The sequence below is a fragment of the Anopheles nili genome, chromosome 3 (assembly GCF_943737925.1).
Source record: "Anopheles nili chromosome 3, idAnoNiliSN_F5_01, whole genome shotgun sequence".
In the NCBI taxonomy this organism is placed as follows: Eukaryota; Metazoa; Arthropoda; class Insecta; order Diptera; family Culicidae; genus Anopheles; species Anopheles nili.
Genome location: NC_071292.1, coordinates 30127881 through 30150415, shown reverse-complemented (window position 1 = coordinate 30150415; position 22535 = coordinate 30127881). Strand labels below are relative to the sequence as shown.

Sequence of the window (22535 nt, the reverse complement as noted above, 5' to 3'; positions counted from 1 at the left end):
GAAACACTCTATATCGTTCGCATGCCGGTGCTTAAGGCCGCGTAATGTATACAATTCTGACGTTTCTCCGCGCAGCGGTATATCTGCTGTTATACTGTTATACGTGAAGGTTGACAGCATGTTACAATGTGCGATTATTTTTAAAATATTCTTTGAAGAGCTTTCAAAGTTCGGCTAATTTAAAAAAAAAATACTAAATAAATAATTCCAACATATCAACCGAGTATGCCCGGGATAAGGCAAAGAAAGGGAGTAAATGCCCTTTGTATATTACGTCGGCGGCTCACGTAGAGTCGTCCATACGGCTTGTCCGTCCCAATAAAGAAAAAAAAAATAATTCCAACATACACTTATTCTTTCAGATGATAAGCACATAATGTTTATTCCGTAGAAATTTCTTACTTTCGTTCTGTATGTTGTAACTCTCGAATCATTGGAATACCCCGGACACCATGTTTTACTGAGATTTGATTTCCTTCCGTCGGGATGATCGTGAGCCAACACTTACACGATTCGGAGCTATTACTATTTCTACCCTTTTGAAAAGTTTAACGTACGACCGCACGACCTTGTGCGTTTCGAATTAAGGCATTTTAAACATGCTTAGTAATTCTAAGAGAATCACAAAAGGGTAATTGCTATGCAGATCACGTAAAAGAACATTGCTAAATTTACTACTTCCCCAGGGAAATCGCTAAGTTCATCAGGCAGGTGAGCGTATCTACCCACCCCTTGCAGGAGTGTTTGGTTTCGATATTTTGTATCAAATGTGCGCTGGTTTGTGGCACCATGACCAAGCATGAACGCGCTGGAAGGGGCTGTTTGCTATTCTTTTCTGCATAATGAGAAAATTGTTTGGAAAATGTGAATAAAATAACGCACCGCATCCTATGGAAATGAGCAGACCCTCCGAAGCTCGATATTTAGTTGTGAAATTTGTTGTAGTAATGGGATAAACAGTCGTTGATAAATTTGCACACGGTGTAAATGTACTGCTGAGGGTGCCGGATATAATGCTTAACGTGCTCCGAACGGTCGAAACACACCATACGTACGTCCACACCACAACGCCGTCTGTAAGTGGCAAATTTTTCAATATCCTGCAAGGTACAGGTCGATGAGAATGAGAGTGAGATTCTATGCATTTACATAAGCTCGTAACCTACTGTGTGCGGTATCAAAAGGTCGTCCTTCGAATACAGGAATAACTGTGGCCAGGCGTTGCTTTCGTACTTAAGATTGTGCGACGGATTGGTTTGTACTTCGTAGCCACGTGGTTTGATAAAATTGAGTATGTAGTTGAAGGCGTCCTGCAAGTATACAGCACATGATATAGAGCTAAATTCGTTAGCTGCGTCGTCACCGGACTTACCTCAAACGTCCACAGTACAATGGCCGCGATGGCCATTAAAGCGGACAGTAGGGCGTTGCAGTGCCGCTCCCTTCCATAGATGGCCGTAATAGCACGGTAAAGTCCCACTATCCGCCGATCGCCCGGAGCCGAGTCGAAAATCATGCCACAAATGTTAATTGGCGATTTGGAGCGCCGCAAGGCAAGCGCGATGTGTTGGTACAAAAATGCGCCTCCATTCGAGAACACGTGGAATATCAGCGGATGGCTGTCGAAGTTCATGTCGTAGATAAGCTTCAAAATTTTCTCCCCAATCTGATGCATACCGGCCCGCTTCCAGAACAAATTTTCCACCGGGGCCGTATAGCGGATGGTGATGAGCCTGCGTGGTGATAATATAAACAAAGCATTATGTGTTTCGTTAGCTACCCCCTTCCCGGTTCTCATGGCCGCACAACGTGTGAAGGGCCACGCTTTTCCAACAGCCGTGTTCCGTGCCCACTTACCCACGGTCCTCGTAAATTTTCGAATACTTCATGAGATACTTGTCCTGGCATCCGGCCCAACCAAGCAGCAGCACGATGGGGACGTTCGTTTCGTTGCAAACGAACACATAGTCACTTTCGGCCGTTTGGGAGTCGCTCCGAAAGTTCGGCGAGGGAAACTTGATGAAATACTCCAGCGTGTCGTCGATGGGATATTGCAGCTCCAGCTGTGTTCCATAGGCGGCGGACATTGTGCATGTAATTTTATGCGAACAGGCAACGGGTTGCAAGCGATGTGGAGTGTTCAGTTACTTCGCTGCCAATTCGCGGAAACTGATCAACTGAAGCGATACTGTTGGCCACTATGAAACAACGCGGCACGCGTCCCTGCCTCTCATCCGCACTCACGGAACGCGATTAGCACATTTTTAGTGTCGTTTTTGTCGGAGCTTTCTGTGCCGTCGCCGTCGTCTCAGCTGACTTTTCCAGGGGATGAAAATCGGGAAAATTCACTGCACACTCACCCCCAACGCACCCACACAAGCAAGTGGAGAAACGCACACACAGGGGGAAAGAAACGTACGCATATGCCCGTTGGAATTTGACATGTGCCCGGTTGCAGGCGGGTGGCAGTGTTTTCGAGTTTCCATGGCACGTTCCAACGATCACGGGGCATGCGCTTTGTGGCCTCGTTACCGGCACGGAATTTGCCGGGAATGGAAAAATGTCCAGTGGGGAGGTTTTGTTGACGAAAGCGGAAAGCTATGGTATAAAAGTTTGAGTTGTGTTGCATTTTAACTAGAAATAAAAAGAGATTTGTTTCGAACGTTATTTGCTTTATTATTATCAACCGTTGCGTAATCTTCAACATGAACAGGGTGTGACTCGTGGGATAACGATTGCACAGCTAATAATGCCAGTGCTATCCGTCCAATCGATTTGAAATACAAACTTTCAAAACTGTTCTACTCACGCACGCGAAGTGTTATACGGCACAAAAGTCAAATGGCGCGCGCCTTTTTTGCTACCGGCATCCTCATCGAATCGCGCTCGATTTTTTCCTACATTCGTCGGTGCGTTTTTTCTCAATTCGGTAGGTGTGGTGCTGGTTGTTGAAATCATAAGATTGTACAGTCAAAGTGTGGGCAGTAAAGAAGCAGCTCAAAGCAAAAGTTGATCTACGCGAACAACCACCAATAGACGGATAAACAAATCATTCATTGAGCTTAAAACAACACTGCTCATAGCTGGCTGTTATCTGACATTCAAGTAATCTAGGTAGACTGTGCGCTACTAGCATTGTTGGTCTGTTGTTCTCTGCAAACGTATTAACATGGACGATAAACCAAAAAAGCGTGGTCGTCAACCAAAAGCAGCAGCAGCAGCAGCAAAGGAAACCAAACTGGAACAGCTAGCAGTGAATGACACCGACTTGCCAGCAGAGCAGTTGCAAAAGGAGCCGGTCAAAGGCGGCAAGCGTAAGGCACCCGTAAAGGAAATACGCGCGGAAAAGCCGGAGAAAAAACCATCGACGAAGAAAGCAAAATCCGTTGCCGCTGTCCCAGAAGCCTCAGCGGACGATGAAAATGGTTCACATGAAAATGGTCAGGATCTATTGACCGAACAGGAAGCTCCAGCTAAGAAAGGTCGTCCCAGAAAGAATGTTCCGGTGCCGGAGGAAGTACCCGTCAAAGAAGTGAAACCAAGCAAATCAAAAGCAAAAAAAGATGCTGAAATGAAAGAAGAAAAAACTACCAAGACTGCAAAAGCTGAACCAGCTGTAGTGCTGGAAAACGATATGGCTACTGTTGAGGAAAAGCCAGCTACAACAGCTAGGCGCGGAAAAACTAAACCAGTGCCAGCTGTAACGACAGAAGCGGAGGAAACATCAAATGTACAACCAAAAACTGTTGCGAAAGGACGAGGTAAAGCGCAAAGTAAGTACATGCAGCACATATAATATCGAAGATCAGTAAAGCAGCGATGGGGAATAATATATTTCTTATGTAAAAAAACAGGTAAAACTGAAACCAAGGGTAAAAAACAACAGCCAAAACTAGAAACACATGAGGAAAATGATGACCAGCCAGATATGAAAGAAGAATTGGTTCTTGCGGCTGCCAAACCCAATGCTCGTGGCAGAAAGCGAGCAGCGAAAGTTGAAGAACCACCAGTCGGTAAGTGTTGAGTAGATCAAATGCACTTTGAATGCTGTATTTGAAGTGTAGATTTGACCATTCTGCATGAGAAACATTTTAAAGCTTCATTCTAAAACGTTGATTATCATTTTGAGATCTTCTTTTCATTTATTATCATTTCATCGCATTGGCAAGGTGTTTGGCATTTATGATTAAAAATGATTTGTTTCTGTATTTTGATAGCGAATTCTCCAACTCCAACTCCCCCAAAGAACGCAACGCAGCCCATCCGAGGAAGAGGTCGAAAAGCGATAGTACCAGCTGAGGGTAATTAGACGAATTTCTGTTGCGCTTTCTAGAAAATTGACAAATATCTTCGAAGTAGCTCTCTTTTCCATAATTTTCATGTTTTTTGTTCCCTAACTAACACCATCTCATCATTGTTAACAATGAAATATAATATTTTCTGTGAAATGTATTCTTTTTAAAGGATGGTAACACACTGTAATGTAGTTATATTTTGTTTTCCTTGGGCTCAATGTATCAGTTTGAACACCAAGCTTCAATCTTGAATTGTGTGGGTAGATGCCGTTAAAAATAATTATGCATGACTAATAATTTGCTCGAAATACAGCTTGATACGTAAGGTTTATTTTTTGAGCTGAAATAATTCAAAACATACAAGAAAACTTAACTTTTATAAACATTTTGTCCGTGCAGCTAGCGTAATAGATGATAAAGTTACCATCGAAAACGATGTCACACCATCTGTTGATACCAGCAACGGAGGTAAAATTCGAACGATGCAGTGAAACAATTGATTTTTTTTTAAATTTATTCAAACAAACTTTCTATAAATATTCTAACAGTAATCCAACGTAAACGAGGTATGGTTTTTGTGGACAAGAAAAATAATGGAACAGACAAATCAACGGCAGCGCCGAAGGAAAAAAAAGCAAAAGTCGCAACCGCATCTAAGATGAACAAATGTACCACTGATTACGAAAGCATCTCCTTTGGTTTGGAAGACCACCAACTATCGAATTTCAAAATTTCTAGTTGGAACGTAGCTGGCCTGCGTAGTTGGGTCGAAAAAGGAGGAGTTGAATTTATCCACCACGAGAAACCGGACATTATATGCTTTCAGGAGACAAAATGCACAGAGGAACAACTGCCGGAAGAGATGCGCCATGTGCCGGGCTACCATCCTTATTGGCTGTGCAATACGAAAGGGTATGCCGGTGTTGCTATCTACTCCAAGAAGATGCCCATCCACGTAGCGTACGGACTGGGGGATGCTGAACATGATCGGGACGGACGTTTGTTGACTGCCGAGTACGAAAAGTTTTATCTTGTGTGTGTGTACGTGCCAAATTCGGGCAAAAAATTGGTAAACTTACCGGCACGGATGCGATGGGATGAAAAGTTCCAGCAGTACCTACGCGAGCTGGACGCCAAAAAGCCGGTAATACTTTGTGGTGACATGAACGTTGCACACGAAGAGATCGATCTAACAAACCCGAAGACAAATCGCAGAAATGCCGGGTTCACACAGGAAGAACGAGACGGTCTGTCGAAGCTGATCTCGTACGGTTTTGTCGATACTTTTCGCAAGCTGTATCCGGACCGGCAAAGTGCATACACCTTCTGGACGTACATGGGGGGAGCAAGGGCCAAAAACGTTGGCTGGCGACTGGATTATTTCATCATGTCCGAACGATTGGTCGATAAAGTGACGGATAATGTTATACGATCACAGGTGTACGGTAGCGATCACTGCCCTGTGACGTTGTTTTTGAACTTTTAATCTCCAAGGCGTATTACTTTTATTCTATTATGATTGTATCTTTTGTGTTTGTGTTTCAAGTATACATGTTTGATTTACTTCGTAAAGTATGCCTGTTAGGCTCGTTTCAGTCTACGATTTCTTTTGAACGCGTAGGTTATTCCCATTGCTAACCAATCAGTATCTTAGGATTTTAACAAATAGGGAAGGAAATTGTTTTTTAAGGTGTGTTACAATAACTACTTGAAAGTTTGATTAAAACTCGCATTAGATCACAAATGATTTAACTTGTTTTAACCCTTATTATGACGAATACAAAACGCCGATAAAAATGATGCACCTATTACGTTAATCCGAATGTAGCATGGGTTAAGCTATTACTTGTGACTTGGTCAAGATTTTTCTTGTTGTTTTACATGAACATTCTGGTGCTTGAAACTTCGTAAAATAATCATTTGATCTTTACAGAGTGTGTATTCAACATAATTTAATTTAAAATGAATGAATAAGATGTTCAAACTTGTAACTAAACGACTTAAATTTGAAATGCGTTCAAACCCGATACAGAATAAGAATCACCCTGTTGCTGAAATGTCAAATTTAAGGGATTGTATACAAACGAAAGTGTACTGTCAAAATATGCTTTGGAAAACGAGTGCCAGCTGATTGAATACTATTTCAAGTCCTTTCGAACTATAAATACCGTTTTAATGTGTCCTCTTGCTTCAAATTACACCGGTTTGTAAAAAAAATCACACATGGATCACCCACGGCCGTGTGGCTGCAAAGGACGCAGGACATGCCTGAATTGTGAAGCCGAGTTCGGAATCCAACCCATCAATTTTTATACTACATTTCAGGTAATGGTGAAATTCAAATGGTACCGGTAGCGTAGATCGATGTTGACTCTTTAAACTTCCATTTTTAGAACTACGAATCTTATGTGTACTGCCCACGTTGTAGTAAAATATATACCGGATGGAACTGGGAAACGGTGCTGGCAGAGCATGAAAATGATCCGAAGCATGGTGGAGCGCTGGGCGAAGAGTACCCTGGCGTGTATATCGATCTAGATTTTCTAAGTAACACTGAGGAGGCCAACTTACTGCATGGTCTGGACGAGCTACCTTGGGATGTTTCGCAAAGCGGCCGTCGGAAGCAAAACTTTGGACCAAAAACTAACTTCAAAAAGACACGCCTGAGAGCGGCCCAGTTTGCTGGATTCCCTCGGGTGTCCGAGTTTGTTCAACGCCGATTTGAGCAGGTTCCGTTGTTGAGAACATTTCAAACCATCGAGCAATGCTCGCTGGAATATACACCCGAACGGGGGGCTTCCATCGATCCGCATATAGACGATTGTTGGATCTGGGGCGAGCGGATAGTAACGGTTAACCTGCTCAGTGACTCCGTACTGACCATGTCACCATATCGATGCACGGATGGGAAGCCCAAGTATAATCTGCATCATCTGGATCACTACAGGCAGCACCTACTGGGAGCGCTGATAGATGAAAAATTGATGGCTGCGTATGAGAACCGCATCGTACGGATACCAATGCCAAGGTAAATGTTGTTTTCAGCTTTGTAAATCCCCCACGATACTAAACAGCATTTCGCGTTTTGCTACAGGCGGTCCTTGCTAGTACTTTATGGTCCACCCCGCTACCAATGGGAGCACGCGGTCTTACGAGAGGATATCAAAGAACGGCGTGTCTGTTTAGCGTATCGCGAATTCACTCCGATGTACCTGCAAGGTGGATGTGAATTTAGCCAAAGCGAGGACATTTTCGAACGCGCGAAACAATTTTGGGATCACCAGGCCGCAACAACGGAAAGCTAATACACAATACGATGTTTGTAGAGAATTGAGTTTTTTTATTAAGCTGTTTGCATATATTCGGAAAATTTGTGAACATAAGACATTATAAATTGGTGCCGATTTATTTCTCATTGCAATTAAATTAGGTCCGATTAAAGATATCAAAAGCAATGCATTAAAATTGACTGTTATTGAGAAAGAAAACGTAAACATGTGTATGAAAGAAATACGCAAAAAAGCTGAACGAATTTAATCAATTTATCTTTTATATGAACCAAACATACGATTTCACCCTTGTATAAGCCAGCATACATTTAAACGCACGCGTCATAAGACGAACGTCATGGTTCGTGGCTAAAGTATTATTTTATTCAAAACCGTGCCAATGGCCTTCAACCAGGGCACTAGCATCCCGAAGCAAGTTTTCGCGCATTAAATCGCCACGCATTATTTAGCATATTATCGACGAGTTTAGATTAGTTTGTTATGGGTAAATGTGTCTCAAATGGAAGATATCAACACACGTTGATCGTATTTAAAGTGAAACATCGCGTATTTTTTATTCCAGTTTTATTGTGGGAGTTTTCTTTCAATCTATTTTCTTTCTAACAACATCACTCTAGACTTGAAAAGGCCCAATGGAAAAACTGTGCGTTGAGAGTTTCTGTTATAATATACATAGCTATACGATATTATATTTATTAAATTTATACATTAACATATTAAATAATAAACAAATTTTTTTCCGATCGCATACTAGCTAGCTAGCTAGGCTTCTTTCCAATATGGAACAACGTGCAATCCTTTCGCGAACACGGAATATGCTTGCCGGTTGAGACAGGAGTTGCATCGTACCGTTTCACCACGGGATGATCACGCACGTCCTTACGTTCAACTAGCGCTTCGTCCTTCCGCGATCGCTGATATTCTAGTATCATATTCTTACCGGCGTAAATTCAGTCTTTTAACGATCATCCCGTAATGGTGCGGTAGTAGCATGCTGCCCCATTTGCTGGTCCAGTGCTACAGCAACAGGACCTTCTGCTGCCCTGCTGCGGCTTTTATGATCCTTTTGTGGGCACTACTTCAATGAACATGACCCGCTGTTGCTACCATGCGCCCAGCTGCTTCATTTTCCTCCTGCATAACGCTGCCGTAACACAAACATATATATTGACTAGTTTCGCGTGTGACACCACTATTGAAGGGGCCAGCCTTTCGAGAGGATATGTGGTAGGTAAAATTCGTGTGCACGTCACCACCTGCTCGCTAGGTTCAAATATCCGTCGCTCGCGACTGATGCCTGCCGACAGCGTGCGTACTCTGCTGCTGCACAGCCTCCATCGTGCGGATCAGCTCATCGAAGCCATACAGCAAACCTTCCTCGCTATTGCCCATCTGCCAACGACGTCGATGAGTCACCTTGGTGCCATGGGCCAGTGGCAAGGCTTTGGCAAAATCAATCAACCACACACCGAGCCGATTGTCGTCGTACACGATGAACACGCTGCTGCCCAACACCTGGTGGCGCTGGAAAAACTCCGACTTCTCGATCAACGTGCGCATCTGCCGGAGCCGCTTAACGATGTCCTTCGCCACGCTACGCCGCCCGTTCACGAAATGCCCAATGGTGGACCGGATCTGGTGATCGCTCTTCACCGTCTTCAGATCCGTAACCGGTGTGCAGCCGCGCATTTTAAGCGCTTCGATGCGGAAACCCTTCTCCTGCGTTGAGGACATGTTCTCACGGAACTGCATGTACCGCAGCTTGGTGATCGCTTTACGCTCGTGTTCGTCCTGCGTCGGTGCGCTCGGATCGACGGCGATCATTTTCTGGTACAGGTCTTCCCGCAACGCCGTGTTGCTTACCTCGCTCTCGGTGAACGTCCGGAAGCCCATCTTGATGTCCATCACGTTGGGTTCGACGAAACCGTGCAGCATGTTGTGCAGCTCGATGCAGTGTTCCCCACCGACCTGGTGTACTCCGAGGAACTTTGGAACCACCTTGATCGCGTGTGGATCTCCCATCAGCTGACGGTACGCGACCAGTTCGGTGTCGGTTGGTCCGGAGATGCGTTTGCGGACGATCCCGTTGGCCACTGGAGCGATACTGCAATGGAAAAAAGGAGGGAAATACACGTTTCATTAATATCGGCACTGATTTTGGGAACGTATTTTGGGAGTTGCAGGAATCAAGACTTTTTGCCAGTACGTGAACAATAAATCATTTATTTCTGCTGTTTCTTAGAATGTATTTTTTTTTCAAAATGATCAAACGAAGCTTTGTCTCCGCAACCCAAACACTAATCCTCTGATGATCGTGGTTCGCCTAAACGATGTGCCATGGTCAAACATTCCCATGTTCAGGCGCACAATTCGAATGTTTAACTTCATTAAAGAGAAGCGGGTCATTAAGGAGTGAGGAATAAATATTTGCTTTCCAGCGTGTTCTTTCGTACGGCCAACACCAACCGAGTTCCATCCATCTGGTTCCGTGGATGGAACGAGAAAAACCACCCCTTGCAGCGAGAATCTTCGACAATGAAATGTCTTCATACGCCATACCAGCTGAAAGTGACAAAAGCGAAACACGCAGCTCGGTTCCAGCTCGACGCCCAGATCTTCGTCTCGGCTTACGAAATTCCAACAACTTCAGCCTCACCTTGACGTCATGGCCGTCACCCGAATCCGATCGCCGTTACGTGAGCAAAGTTAACATTTTCGTGACACCTTTTGATTATGTGGCATTCCTATGCGCGCGATTGTGGGAGGACATTTTCTAAACCGCCTCGCAAACGAGGAGTTAAAATGTGCAGAAAGCGTGAGCCTTTTTTTAGGATCATCATAATTGACCAGCTGCGGAACTGCTGCTGGGTTTCTAGCCCTACTTCAAAACCAACCTTCCAGCGCCATGACACGAGCCACAACCAGGCTGGTCCGCTGACCTTGTCTGCGTGATGTTTGATCTCTCACGGAACCGACCAGACGGCGCCCGTGTTCAATAATACGGGCACGTCACAAACCGGGCCCGGGTTTTGCCGCATAATCGAAGCTAAGCGTGGGGCCTCATAACCTCACTTTTTCGCCGCCGTTAGAAGGCTTCCCGCGCTTATCAGCCTGGCCCCGAGAAGGGGTAACGTTTCTGGACCCGACGCAATCTCAAAACAAACGTCCGCTCGGAGGTGGCGCACGGCGAAGGCCTACATGGCGGATTAAATATAGCATTTCACAATCAATCAATCAATGATGCCCATCGATCCGTCAGTCATCCGGTGGGGGTGCCTTGTTAGTTTGCTTCCAGCCAAGCGGAACTTGGGTTAGAACTTTTTTCGGCGCTTGTGCTTACCTTTTGGGGTGTCCTGACAGCTGTAGCCAGCCGGGTGGAACCGTTGGGGCGTTACATTCCAACAGGACGGGGCTGGCCGGTGCACTAAGCTCGAGGGCGTTCTGGAATGGTACGAAAACAAAACGCCAATATTTAATCAAGGGGTTAAGCAACCGTTTGCGTCGAGTATACCATCGAATGAGGCGTTTAGGGGTGGACAAATGAATTGAGATTCCAATGTGAGGATAACTTCAGGCTTAATTTCGAGCAGCCGGCTTGGTGAAGATGAATACTAACTGAGCTTGCGGGAAAGTTCATACTCAAATTTTGAGGTGCGAGAGCATCCTCAAAATAAAACCTTAACTGATATGATGCACCGTCCATTAGATATGAGCTTTATCTTGAGCGTACTTCAAACAGTATGAGGTGATGTCCAACAATTGTCTGCGTTAGGACGTGCATAAAGCGAAACACCCATAAGCAATCCCTCCTTGCCAGCAATTATTTGTCTTTCAGATAATGTTTGAGGCATGTGAATGTGGGTTCTTTTTTTTTTTCTAGTGCTCACACGCGTGGTGTTTGCGTTTGTTTGACTTGTTCTTTGTCGTGCCGTGGAGACTCGGTTCCATCTCGCTCCCAAAAACGACGACCTTGCCGATATCCGGTGAGGTTTAGAGAGCTTAGAACCTGCCCGTTGAGTTGGTGGACCAGCCCAAACTACCCAGTGCCAGTGAGGCTTACCTTTATGATCCCGACAGTTACTCCTTGCTCACATGGAGCCATTCTAAAGTGTACGTACATTTTGGGAAGTGTTCAAGGACACCGTGAACAGTCACTGTTAAGGCTGGAGTCTTTCCACCAGTGAATGGAGATAACTTCGTTGGCTATCGATATTGAACGGTCTTTCTGTTTCATCTTCAATGAGGTTGGAAATCGAAAAAACCTCCCCCCGGTAGCGTGGTGTGGTATTTTTAGCCCCATATTCTACCATATTTTCCGGTGCTTGCGTCGATAATGGCGCAGGTGGATTCAATTAGCCGCTCCAAACGAGCTCGACCGTTACAGTTTACGTTAGTTAGTGCGCACGTAAACAACCGGCACGGAACTGGAATTCCGCCTAACCGAAGCGAAGGAAAACTCCTATAGTCCGCGTTCTACGCGGTTTCACGCTCGTGCAGCTAATTGGGGCCAACATTGAACTCCAGACCAGACGGCCGGACAACACGTTGACGCGAACGCAGTTCGGTGGCCTTAAACGAACCGCCCCAAAACCGGCACTTTCTTGCGGTTCTTTTCGTGGTTCTTCGAGAAGCTAAACCCTCCGGGGTTTGATGACCGAAAAGAAGCAGAGGGTTTCGCGCTGTTTGCTAGCCAGTTTTCCCGGCGGGCAGCATAATGTGGAAGTCATCGCTGATAAATTTTGCTCACCCAGCCCGGATGTAAGCGATCGCGGCTGGACGGAACGGAATTAACAAGAGCGCATGAAACTGTAGCATTCCAAGCTGCGAGGCTCGATCACCGATTATCTCCGGCTCGGTGGCTCGGAACCGCTACATTGACGTCATTGGGACGCCAGTCAGCTTCCTCTGTCTCACGCTCGATCACCGTCGCTGCAATAATGGGTAGGTTTGGTAACGCGTGGCCTTTCTTTTTGTGGCGTGAGAATCTGCCATGCGTGTGGCATAATTCGAGGTTCAGTGACACGTTTTGCGTGTGTCGCTTCGTTCGCAGAAGTAGCCACTCTACAGCTATTATATCAATCAGCTCATTAAAGCTGGAGACGAGCCTACCGGCACGTAGCACCTACTCTGCGGTTAAGTGCATCCTGGTGTCCATGCAAAAGTCCGGTAGATGCAATGCAACCGGTACTTACATCGAAACCCACCCCACTCAAACCTAACCGGTGACCTAAACCCCAGTCCTCCTGACTGATCGCGTTGGAGCTTTCGAGAGGCGGAGATCTCTCCTTTAATACACCTTGCGTGCGCATATATTTCGCTCGGTGGCTTGAAACCAGACTCACCCAGGCATGGTGAGTCCGTGTGAGGGAGCTCGATTTCTTGTCTCTCTACACTCTCTCTCTCTCTCTCTCTCTCTATGTATCGCTTAAATTCACCACCCCGATTCCCAGCCGACTGCGCGATTGACGTCAAACGCTGCCTATATGAAATGTCGTATTCGAGTCGTGGCGGTTTTTTTTTTTGCTCCAACCCTCGTTTTATAAAACAGCTCACACACGCCGGTTGGTCGGTCTCAAACCGTGCCGGGTGCCTTTCCATTTCGCCACACTGGCCACCGGTAAGGGCCACCGCTAAAGAAGCGGCTCGACCGTGGCTTCCCATCGGCCAAAAGGGCCTTCTTTATTGGCAACCTTGGGTTCAGAACGCGATCGGGAAACGATCAGAGACACGCTCGGTAGAGGAATGTCTAACCAAATATGCGCCCTGTGTTCACCCTGCCAAACAACCGAACCGAACCGTTTAGGCATTCGCCTCCCTAGATCCGGTGGATTTGGCCATTTTTTGTTTGCTGTTGATCGATCACTGAGATTCGATTTATCACTTTTGAATAATCACCGCTCGGTATGGGAATTAGGCACTGGGGGAAGGCAGAGAAAAAAAAGAAATAAGCGAAATCACTTATCGCACGCTGCCGTTTCGGCAAGCGGTTGTTAACCAAACGCTTTAATGGAAGTGATTTATCAAACCTTGCGGCTCGGAAAAAGGTTCAGGTGAGGGCCAATGTCTTGTTCAGCTGATGAGCAAATGGTCGTATGAGTCATCGCCGTTTGTCCGGTGGGGAAGATGAAGCTCGCAACTAATTGCCCACCGCACGAACCAGACGGAAGCAACACGCACATCTCACTCATCGCGGGCTGATCGGTAGTTGATCGGCTGTTGATCATTTCAATGATTTGCTTTGCGTTGTTTGTCTACTGGCGCTTGTGGGTCCAGCAAGCGAGACGAAATCCAGATCGAGTTGAGCCTGGGAAATCGGGCGGTGATTTGCATATGAGATGATCTCGATCGCGTGTTCGGCGATCATGGCATAATGTTCGGCGGATTTTGTTTTTAGCTTTAAACCACGATCAAACGATGGTCAGCTATTTGGGTGTTTCGAATGGGTACAGAATCGATTCAACTGGCCGAACAGCGTGCTTGGTTTGAAAAAGAGAGAAAAAAAATACTATGCCTGGTAAACATTTACATTCAATCAGCCCCAATCGGTGGAACCGATGACGATGAATTAAACCGTCCCTAACTGGTATCCCACCCCACGGAGTGTGTATGTATTTTTTTTCTTTTAAATTTACATTTTGTCACCCTCCATTCGCCACTAGCGAGGGGTTGCCCGCTTAGGAACAAGTGCCACTCGCCACGCTCTTGACTGCGATCAAAGTTGATTTGCGTTCCAAAACGGTTTCATTAGAATAAGGCGACCAAACTGGAAGCATTATCGTTGGCAGGCCCTCTGAGTGCTGAATTTTGGGGGTTTTTTGTTTGTTTGTTTGACTATCATGCCTCGGTTGATAGAAAACACCACCAGCTCACAAACCCCATCTGCCTCGCGCGTTGTTGTTCTGTGGCTTTCGTTTCGCAAGGAAGCGAATTCACGGATCCTCATAATCGCGAGCCTCCAATCGTTGAAATTGAAACAAAACCGCCAAGATCCGACCAGGAGGCATGGCCACGGATTAATCGCCCCCGTACCCAATCGGAACGTCGGTTGATAACGTTCGATTGACGTCACTGAGACCGGTGGTTGTTGCTCACACAACACCGCACCAGCGATCCGGATCGTGTGCGAATGTTTTTTCAGTGTGCGGGATTTTCTTTTCCAACCCTTGCTGATGTTGCTGATTCGTATCCAACCCGGTGGTAGGTTTGACTAGGCAACGGTAAAGCTACTATACCACCCACCAAGGGCCAACCCAGAGCTCCTATCAAAGGACCGCGATCAGGTGGACCTGTCACGGAGTGGGTCAAGAACTGCTGTTGTTTTGGTTGTTGTGGAACGATTTAAAACCCCCCGCCATTAAGCGCTTAATGTGTTCGAAAACATTCGCGCCTAGTTAGCGCCCGATGTTGCACAATCCATCCACCCGAAGGATGGCGTCACCACACAAAATGGCGCCCGTCTCCAAACGCATCGAAACGCATCGGCGCGATCGCGCATCGTACGCACGTAGTGTACGCGTCAATCGGACCCGCGTGACGTGCGATTGCAAGGGGCCAGTGTAGATAGTATGTAGCTGGCCTGTGTGTGCTATTTTTAATTAACTTCCCATTGTTGGGCGCCACTTGTTACCGCCGAGCGATAACAATGCTCCATAATGGGTAACGGACAAGCAAAAACCGCCCAGTTTGTCAGTGAACGCTTGTTTTGATTTGTGTTAATATATATATATTTTTCCCCGGCCCTTGTGGAGTCTGGCACGATTCTCACAAACCAGTTGATCGACCTTAGACGGACGAACACGACGTTTCGTTCTCCTTTTTGGCAGGACGTGCGGCGTCGCCTCAAACAAACGACATAGTGTTCTGCCAACGGAGCAGAACGCGTTGCCAAGGCAACGGCGATGTTATCGCGATTTGACCCATCGAAAAGAAGGGGAAGGCGGCGAAAAAAAACCGCCAATGTTCATAATGCCAGCGGTTTGTTAATTCTTATTTTGCTTGTCTATTGGCTGCGTGTGCATGCTGTTTGCTAGGAAAACACACGAACCAGCACTTGGGGCGCTGGGGGTTTTGCTTTACTTCTTGTGCCGTTTTGGCAAGAACATGGCCATCGCTCGTGAGAACGGAAGTGGACCCCTAAGTGGACGTTGAAAGGGTTCAAAAGGTTCCTCGGCGTGCACGTGGCGGGCTCTTGAGACTCTGTTTTGGTCAAGCGAGAGGGTCAATGTGAAGCGATTGTTCTTTGGAACTGCTCTGGAAGACAAAACCACACTTGATCTCAAGCACGTAGACATTGCGTCGCATCTGGAAGAGGCAGCCATCTGGTGGCTCAATTTTCCTTCACAACTCTTTTGGGGTGGTCTTTCACATCCTGCCACTCTAATCGCATTGGCCATTGCATTCGCTCTGGTATGGCCTGTTCCTCCCCACGTCAGTGTTTCTATTAATTAAATCATAACCACGCGCAAACCACCCCATTTCCACGGCCACCGGGCGTGCCGTATGCGTTCCGTCATCCGCGTGTCACATGAAACAATGCAAACCCCCCCACCAGTCGTATGCTAATTGGGGGTAATTCAGATAAATTACAACCAGGGATTAGTTGGAGCGCGCGTAAAAGGGTTTTCAGGCGTCTGTCGCGAGTGTCGATTGTTGTGGTGTCGGTGAGGTGACCCTCTCCTCGGAGGTCCATTAGTTCGCGTGTCGCTGGCACGTGGCAGAGGGTGGTGGAGCGGTGTTTGTGTCCTTCCCGCAGGAAAGGCACCGAAGTGAAAGAGCAATTACGTGACCCGGTCTCTGTGCGACGTTATTGGCCCTGGTGCGAACGATCACGTTCCGGAGGGCTTAAGTTAATGTCTAGAAGGTCTGTGAAGTTGTACTCATCTTTTTTATTTCTAAATGTTAGTCACTTGCTGTAGGTATTGCGCTGATGATGACCCGTTTGTCGGCATTCAGTTATGTAAAAGTTGTAAAGATCATCTGATAGTTGGAGATCGTTCGATCGTTTCGAATCATCCAACCACTCATCTGTTTGAATGTACGAATTCCATCAGCATAGTTAAACCCCCGACCGGAACCACCGCTGATTAGTAAAAGTTGTTACTTTTTTTCCCCACCAAAGAAAGTAGGACGACGTGCCTGATCGTGCGAGACCAACGTGCTGGGAATGCGGACATCCGCCTGATGACGCACACGCCCGGTGGCTGCTCTTTTTTTGTCACTTTTAGCCTTTTATTTCACTTTCTTTCAACCGCGGCACGATTGAAATGGAAACCAGCCCAGGCGTTTTGCGAACTCCAGCGGACATGTCTGGTGCGACGCCTCATCTCACGACATCGTCAGTGAAACGGCGAAAGCACGTACGTTCGTTCATTCGCATCGAGATAAATGCCACCTCCCCCCTTTAAGCAGGACGGGTTAAAGCCCGTCACGTAGGGCACCACCCCGTGGTGAGAAGGGTGGTTTCTCCTGTTGGGGTTTAATCTGCTCCCGTTCGGGTGGATTGCTCTTGCCATTATGTGCTCGATCGCACACCCGTGTAATGAACTTCAAACTGACGTCAGCACAGCATTCCGCCAATCGTGAAGGGAACGCAATGAACTCGCGATGCGAACGAACTCGCGGTGTGAGCAAAATCCGTTCCGTGAAGGAAAAAAAAACCGCAACACGCAGATCTTTTAATAGTCCCTGATGGGAAGCCTGAGGGTTGTAAAGCCACCCTTACTCGTCGTGATGAATAATTAACCCACCCCAAGCTGCGTGACACCGGCGAAGGAGAGTGAAGAGGTCAACCCGTGGCAACGTGTTGACACGGACTGCATCTCCGTTGTGAGAAGACCGCCAGAAGGTCCGAAGAAGATGAATTATTAGACACCAGCCAGGATGGTGCGATCTTTCCCAACACCATGGCCACCGGTTTTTGGCAGCATTGGACCATATACGGGTCACCCAGCACCATATGTGGATTTTTTTTTATGGGCTCTAATGAATGGAGCACACTTTTGGAGTGCGATGCCATTTTTGGGGCAGTAACTGCGCAACACGTGGCCCGATTTTGGAAGTGCGTTTTCGAAACAATGGTCTCCAGCGTTGCGCTCCAGAAGATTCCAGGCGTAAATTAACACCCAAGCATGGCGCGAACGTGCTGAGGGATGAGTCCGTGAACGATCTGTCCGTGACCGTGACGCAGCGAGCCATAGTGACACTGGCGCTAGTGGTACGCTTTTCGACAAACGCTTCCGCAGCAATTGCAGCTGCAGTTTGGTGCAACCTCAGTGCAGCTCGTAAAATGGCACTGGCACTGTTACGTTAGTGGCCGTTGTGCTTCCGGTGCTCGTAGATGCCGAGCTGGAGGACGTCCAACTCGGGCGGCTCGAGAAACAATAAATTGCACAAAATGTCACCCATCGGCAGCAGAAGATGGTGGCACATGCATTTTAATGGCCTCTGTGGCCTCCCATTCCTTCGTGCGGTCGCAGTCAGTCAGTCGGTCGGTGGCTCAGCACGGTGTTGAATGTCTCGCAGGGCACCCCGTAGAGATCACGCTTCGTTACAGCTCCGTAGGTAGCCCTTTTTTGCTTGACATCACATCATCAAGGCCGAGGGACATAAGGGATCACTCTTCGGTACACCGCGACGGTGTGATGGCAGGTGAACAACACACTAACCTCCGCTGGGCTTGAGGAGGGAGCGATACTTACGATTGCGAGAAAGCTGAGCAGCGATTTGTTGGCATTGGCAGTCGGCACACCCTGATCGACCAGATATTCCGTTGCTGATCGTTCCGCTTCGATGTTCTGCAAATGAAATGCAATAGTAAGACAGGAGGTTAGACACGGCTAACGAACGCAACTGTATCAACAAACAAGCTTAAAGTGATCGGTACGAATCGAACCGCTTGTAATCGATCAAACTCCTACCATACTCATACTGCACGCACTCAGCACAAGGCCACGTAGGTTTTCGCAACCTTTCAAATATTCAGCAGCTTCAGTGGTGGGCTTTCACTCACGATCAGCCTCACGATCACTTGATCATAAAATTCACCAATCGACCAAATCGACCGTCCGATGCGTGCTCCAGTTTTGACAAAGCGCCATTTTTTTTTAAAAAGCATTCTAAAGCCTCCTCCAACCACCACTATTCCAAAACCTAAACTCCAAACTCCAACCAGCCAGAAAGGCACTGGTGTGGGTGGGAATTCCGGGGCGTAATCTACCATTCCGAAAACCCGAGTTCGATCGCGAATGTGTCAAATCTCGGGCGGAAGAGAAAAGTGTGCGTTTAACGCACGATCGATCCCTCTCAGGGCAGGTGTTAGTTACCGATCAAAGTAGACGCGCACCCCGACTCGATGGTAGTGTCATATCTCGATGGTAGTATCGAGTTTCGTGTGGTTCGTCTATGGTTGCTTAGATTCGCCGCTTAGTGTCACCGCAACGTTTTGAAACCACAACCGATTTGACCTACGTCTAAAGATCAGACGGTGGTTTTGTTGACGAAGAAAAAAAAACACACACACAAAACACCTACGAATGCAACGCGATGAGCAGCAGTTCCGAGCCGCACAAAACGATCGACGTCGGTTTGACATTACAAACCCGCAAAAAACATGATGTAAATATTACACACAACGATTGAGTAATAAAGCGGGGGAAGATATGGATATGGTCGTGACCGATCGGGACGAACATTTGCGGTAGAGGTAATCGAAGGCAGTGTAAAAAAAAGGCTACTAAACGCGCGCGCGCGCGCGCACACACAGACGTACTAGCACAGGCACACGAGTGGGCAACAAAACCGATCACTCTTGAGTCATCTTCGACGCGCAAACGTCCTCCCGCCGCTCATCGTCATCACGATCGTTTTGAGGTCGATCCGGCTAGTGGTCAAGTGGTTTTAGTTTGTTCCTGGGGCTAAACCTTCAAGGACACACACACACCGTAGACGTGTGAAAAACGGTGCGATGGTGGCGTAAAATATTGACTCCAACCGCAGGTCGGGATGCTGGCAATTAACTGGTGATCTGTGTCTGCGGGCTGAACGCGTCAACGGTGGCTGATAATTAGCTCTCCTCGCACCCATGCAGGTGCCATGACCATTCGGTTTCTCTGTGCTGTCCTCTCGAGCTTCGAAGGTACTTCCTGGCATACCACTGGCACAGTTTTCCGGCTCTGAGCGCCACTAGATCCGGATTAAACTAGACCCAGGGGGATTCGTTGGCACCAGCGGAGCAAAACTTACTCTAATCGCATGCAATGGGTAATTCTTCGTCTGTCAAACAGTGACATCGGGAGCCAGCGTGTGTGTGAGTGTCGTAGGTTTAAAAATCAATCCGTGCCATTTTACACTCTCGCTGGAAGCGCTTCAAATCAGCTAATTAGCCGTAGTTGATCAAAATGGTTACAACAAGTCCCGTTCCAGCAGCTCGGTTGTTTGTCAGTCCGTGCATGCAAGTTTACAAAACAGTCGCCATAAGAATGGGACCGATTTTACTCGCTCAAAAAAAAAAAACCACATCAAACCGCATCCATTGTTTAGGGTTGCAGTGGAACACGAGCGCAACCACCGGACGTGTGCTGTATTGTGAATTGCAACCCATAGCTGAATTGATCGGTCTGAAATCGGCCCGAGTTCAATGCAAGGGTGGTTCGGATTTTAATTTTCCATCCCATGCGAACAAGTTGGCGCTTCCGGAGTGGAGAGAAAATTAGCCCTCGATCGGCGGCGGCGGCGGCGTGTCAGTGGCGCATGTTATTTTCAAATCACATGCTGCGATGCGCTTGCACGTGTGCCTGACGTCAATCGGGATCGTGTGATCCCAAGCCGCCCAAGGCACGTTACCGTACGCGTCTCATGATAATGCGCCCGAGGAAAGGCTGATATCGGTTGCAGGAAGCAGCTATGGCCACTTTGTCTCGATGGAGGGACAGTTGAAGGGACTTAAACTCTGGCCGTACAGCCGTGTGCCGGATGTAACTGGTTCACCTGGGACAGACGTGGCCGCTGGAATCCAGTGCCGACTCCTAACCAGATCCGCCTACAGGTTGTGTGCCTTCGCTTTTAGCGGGACATGAAAACGCTTTGTCTAAGGACGTGAGCCCGATTGGGTGGGGAAGGTGAGAGATAGAGAGAGAGAGAGAAAAAAACGGAATTCGATCACCGTTCGAACGGAAGTGAGGATGTTCGGCGCATTCGTGAGGTCGTGGATTGGCTTTTTTAATGGCCACCAGTTAGATCGATCGCACGGCGTCATACCCAAGCGTCATCAGGCGCTAATTTTACAACCCAGACTCGTTAGCAGCCTCGCAATGTGTGTTAACACCACATGCGGCCTATCCTACTGTTTGCGGAGCGGTTATTTTAGCGTGGACCTGTGAATGAAAGTACACCCAGACGCCGTTTGGACGTATCAATTGCGTATCGGAAACGCGTTGGATTTCGTGACGTACCGGTGGAATTTAGAGCATCTACTGGAGAGAGAGAGAGAAAGAGAGAGACCTCGATCTTATGCGATCATTTCCACCACCTGGAAGCGTGTTTCACGATCGCTGGATCGTGCTAGCAGGAAGGAAGCCTCCATGGAGCGTCTAAACGTGCGTCCTCAGCAGCAGACTAAGACAGAACAGCGACATTTGCATATTTCCGCGGAGAAGCAACCCTGCTGACGTAAACCGGGCCTCAAAATTCGGTGTAGGCTCACCGATGACCGTGAAAAGTGTCATTGACAAGCGGCTTTTGGGGCTTTGGTCCCCATGTCTAGCCTTCTGAGTGGGCTTTGGTGGACTCTAGAGCCCCCCCAAAAAAAAAACGAGCCTCATTCGTATCCGATTACGGGCGTTTGATTTGTGTGCGGTTTTTTTTACGTCATTCCGGCGGTGCGTGGGCGTCCTTAGCTGTTCGAAAAATGATCGACGGGGTGGTGGTTCTGGTATTTGGGAAACATAACCTCTAATGTGGCTCGTGAAGAAGCCACACATTAGCCAATAAAACACGGCAGGTGAATTGTCGTGTCGCCAGGTGACAGGTACTGTACAAGGTGTTACTACTCGCTAAAGCTGCGTTGCATAAATTTGACACGCACATGAGCCCACCACCCGTTTGGGGTCGGTTTTAACGACTTCCTTATCACACTTTGGCCTCGGTGCAGATAAAAGCGCAATGACGCGCGTCAGCACGGCAAAAAAAAGGTGCAACAATTCGGCAGGTATTTCACCTTTACGCATTCGATCGAAACCGTTGAACCGTTTCGAAAGACACGCAAGTTTTCCTTCACGATGAGGAGATTCTTATCGACCAAATCGACGGCTTGCAATGCCGCTTAGTAGACACCCAGGCGGGGGTTTACTTACCGAGTTTTTCGTGCCATTGTCCAGTATCAGCATCTTGAGCAGCGTACGCTTGAGGCCATTGTTGTCGATACAGGAGAGACGAAACTTGTCACTGGTCCATCCTGCCATGGTGAGAAATATGGAAGAAGTCATGCCGTGCCGGGATGAAAGTTTTTCCACCCTGCTAGCGTCGGGGGTTCGGTGACACTCTGTGCGATCTTGCGCACACCTTGCGAACAACGCGGTTGGAGGACGATGCCTTGACGTGCCCGGAATGGAGTTGTTTGTGCTGGACGGTCGCCGCTTCGATGCTGTGGAATGTGCAAATGTGCGGCTCGGTGGGTTTGGAACCTAGGCTGGGACCGGTTCCTAAACGGGGGTCTTGCTTTTGCCACCGCAACCCGTGCACTTCTTTCACCGTACCGGGAGTTCCCCGGAGTTGTCTTCCACCTTGAGTCTCTCCTTAGGGTTTGGTGATAAGCAAACAGCTCCGTGTACTGCTGGAAATGTGAGCTGTTTTTTTTACACCTCAACCACCTGTAGGGTTGCGCTCCAAGTACTGCCCTTTTCTCAGACGGGGGATGCGCGGCGTAGATTTATACTTCTGTTTTTCCGGAACACCC

The 22535-nt window shown here is 47.6% G+C and overlaps 4 protein-coding genes across 4 annotated transcripts; 2 read left to right on the top strand and 2 right to left on the bottom strand.

Moving 5' to 3' along the window:
• Positions 1–408: 408 nt before the first annotated feature.
• On the bottom strand, positions 409–2087 carry LOC128725946 (transmembrane protein 53-B). The gene is made up of 4 exons (XM_053819720.1): positions 1858–2087; positions 1373–1733; positions 1167–1310; positions 409–1100 (listed from the first exon to the last, which is right to left on the bottom strand). The coding sequence occupies exons 1-4, from the start codon at positions 2085–2087 to the stop codon at positions 924–926; spliced, it is 912 nt and encodes a 303-aa protein (XP_053675695.1). The 3' UTR covers positions 409–923.
• A 1082-nt stretch (positions 2088–3169) lies between these two features.
• On the top strand, positions 3170–5781 carry LOC128724048 (DNA-(apurinic or apyrimidinic site) endonuclease). Its single transcript, XM_053817813.1, has 4 exons — positions 3170–3773; positions 3855–4013; positions 4695–4763; positions 4844–5781. The coding sequence occupies exons 1-4, from the start codon at positions 3170–3172 to the stop codon at positions 5779–5781; spliced, it is 1770 nt and encodes a 589-aa protein (XP_053673788.1).
• A 715-nt stretch (positions 5782–6496) lies between these two features.
• Positions 6497–7600, top strand: LOC128725963 (alpha-ketoglutarate-dependent dioxygenase alkB homolog 4). The gene is made up of 3 exons (XM_053819736.1): positions 6497–6620; positions 6689–7323; positions 7390–7600. The coding sequence occupies exons 1-3, from the start codon at positions 6519–6521 to the stop codon at positions 7598–7600; spliced, it is 948 nt and encodes a 315-aa protein (XP_053675711.1). The 5' UTR covers positions 6497–6518.
• A 723-nt stretch (positions 7601–8323) lies between these two features.
• On the bottom strand, positions 8324–22532 carry LOC128723247 (inositol-trisphosphate 3-kinase A). The gene is made up of 4 exons (XM_053816965.1): positions 21934–22532; positions 18283–18378; positions 10926–11026; positions 8324–9689 (listed from the first exon to the last, which is right to left on the bottom strand). The coding sequence occupies exons 1-4, from the start codon at positions 22063–22065 to the stop codon at positions 8855–8857; spliced, it is 1164 nt and encodes a 387-aa protein (XP_053672940.1). The 5' UTR covers positions 22066–22532; the 3' UTR covers positions 8324–8854.
• Positions 22533–22535: the final 3 nt, after the last annotated feature.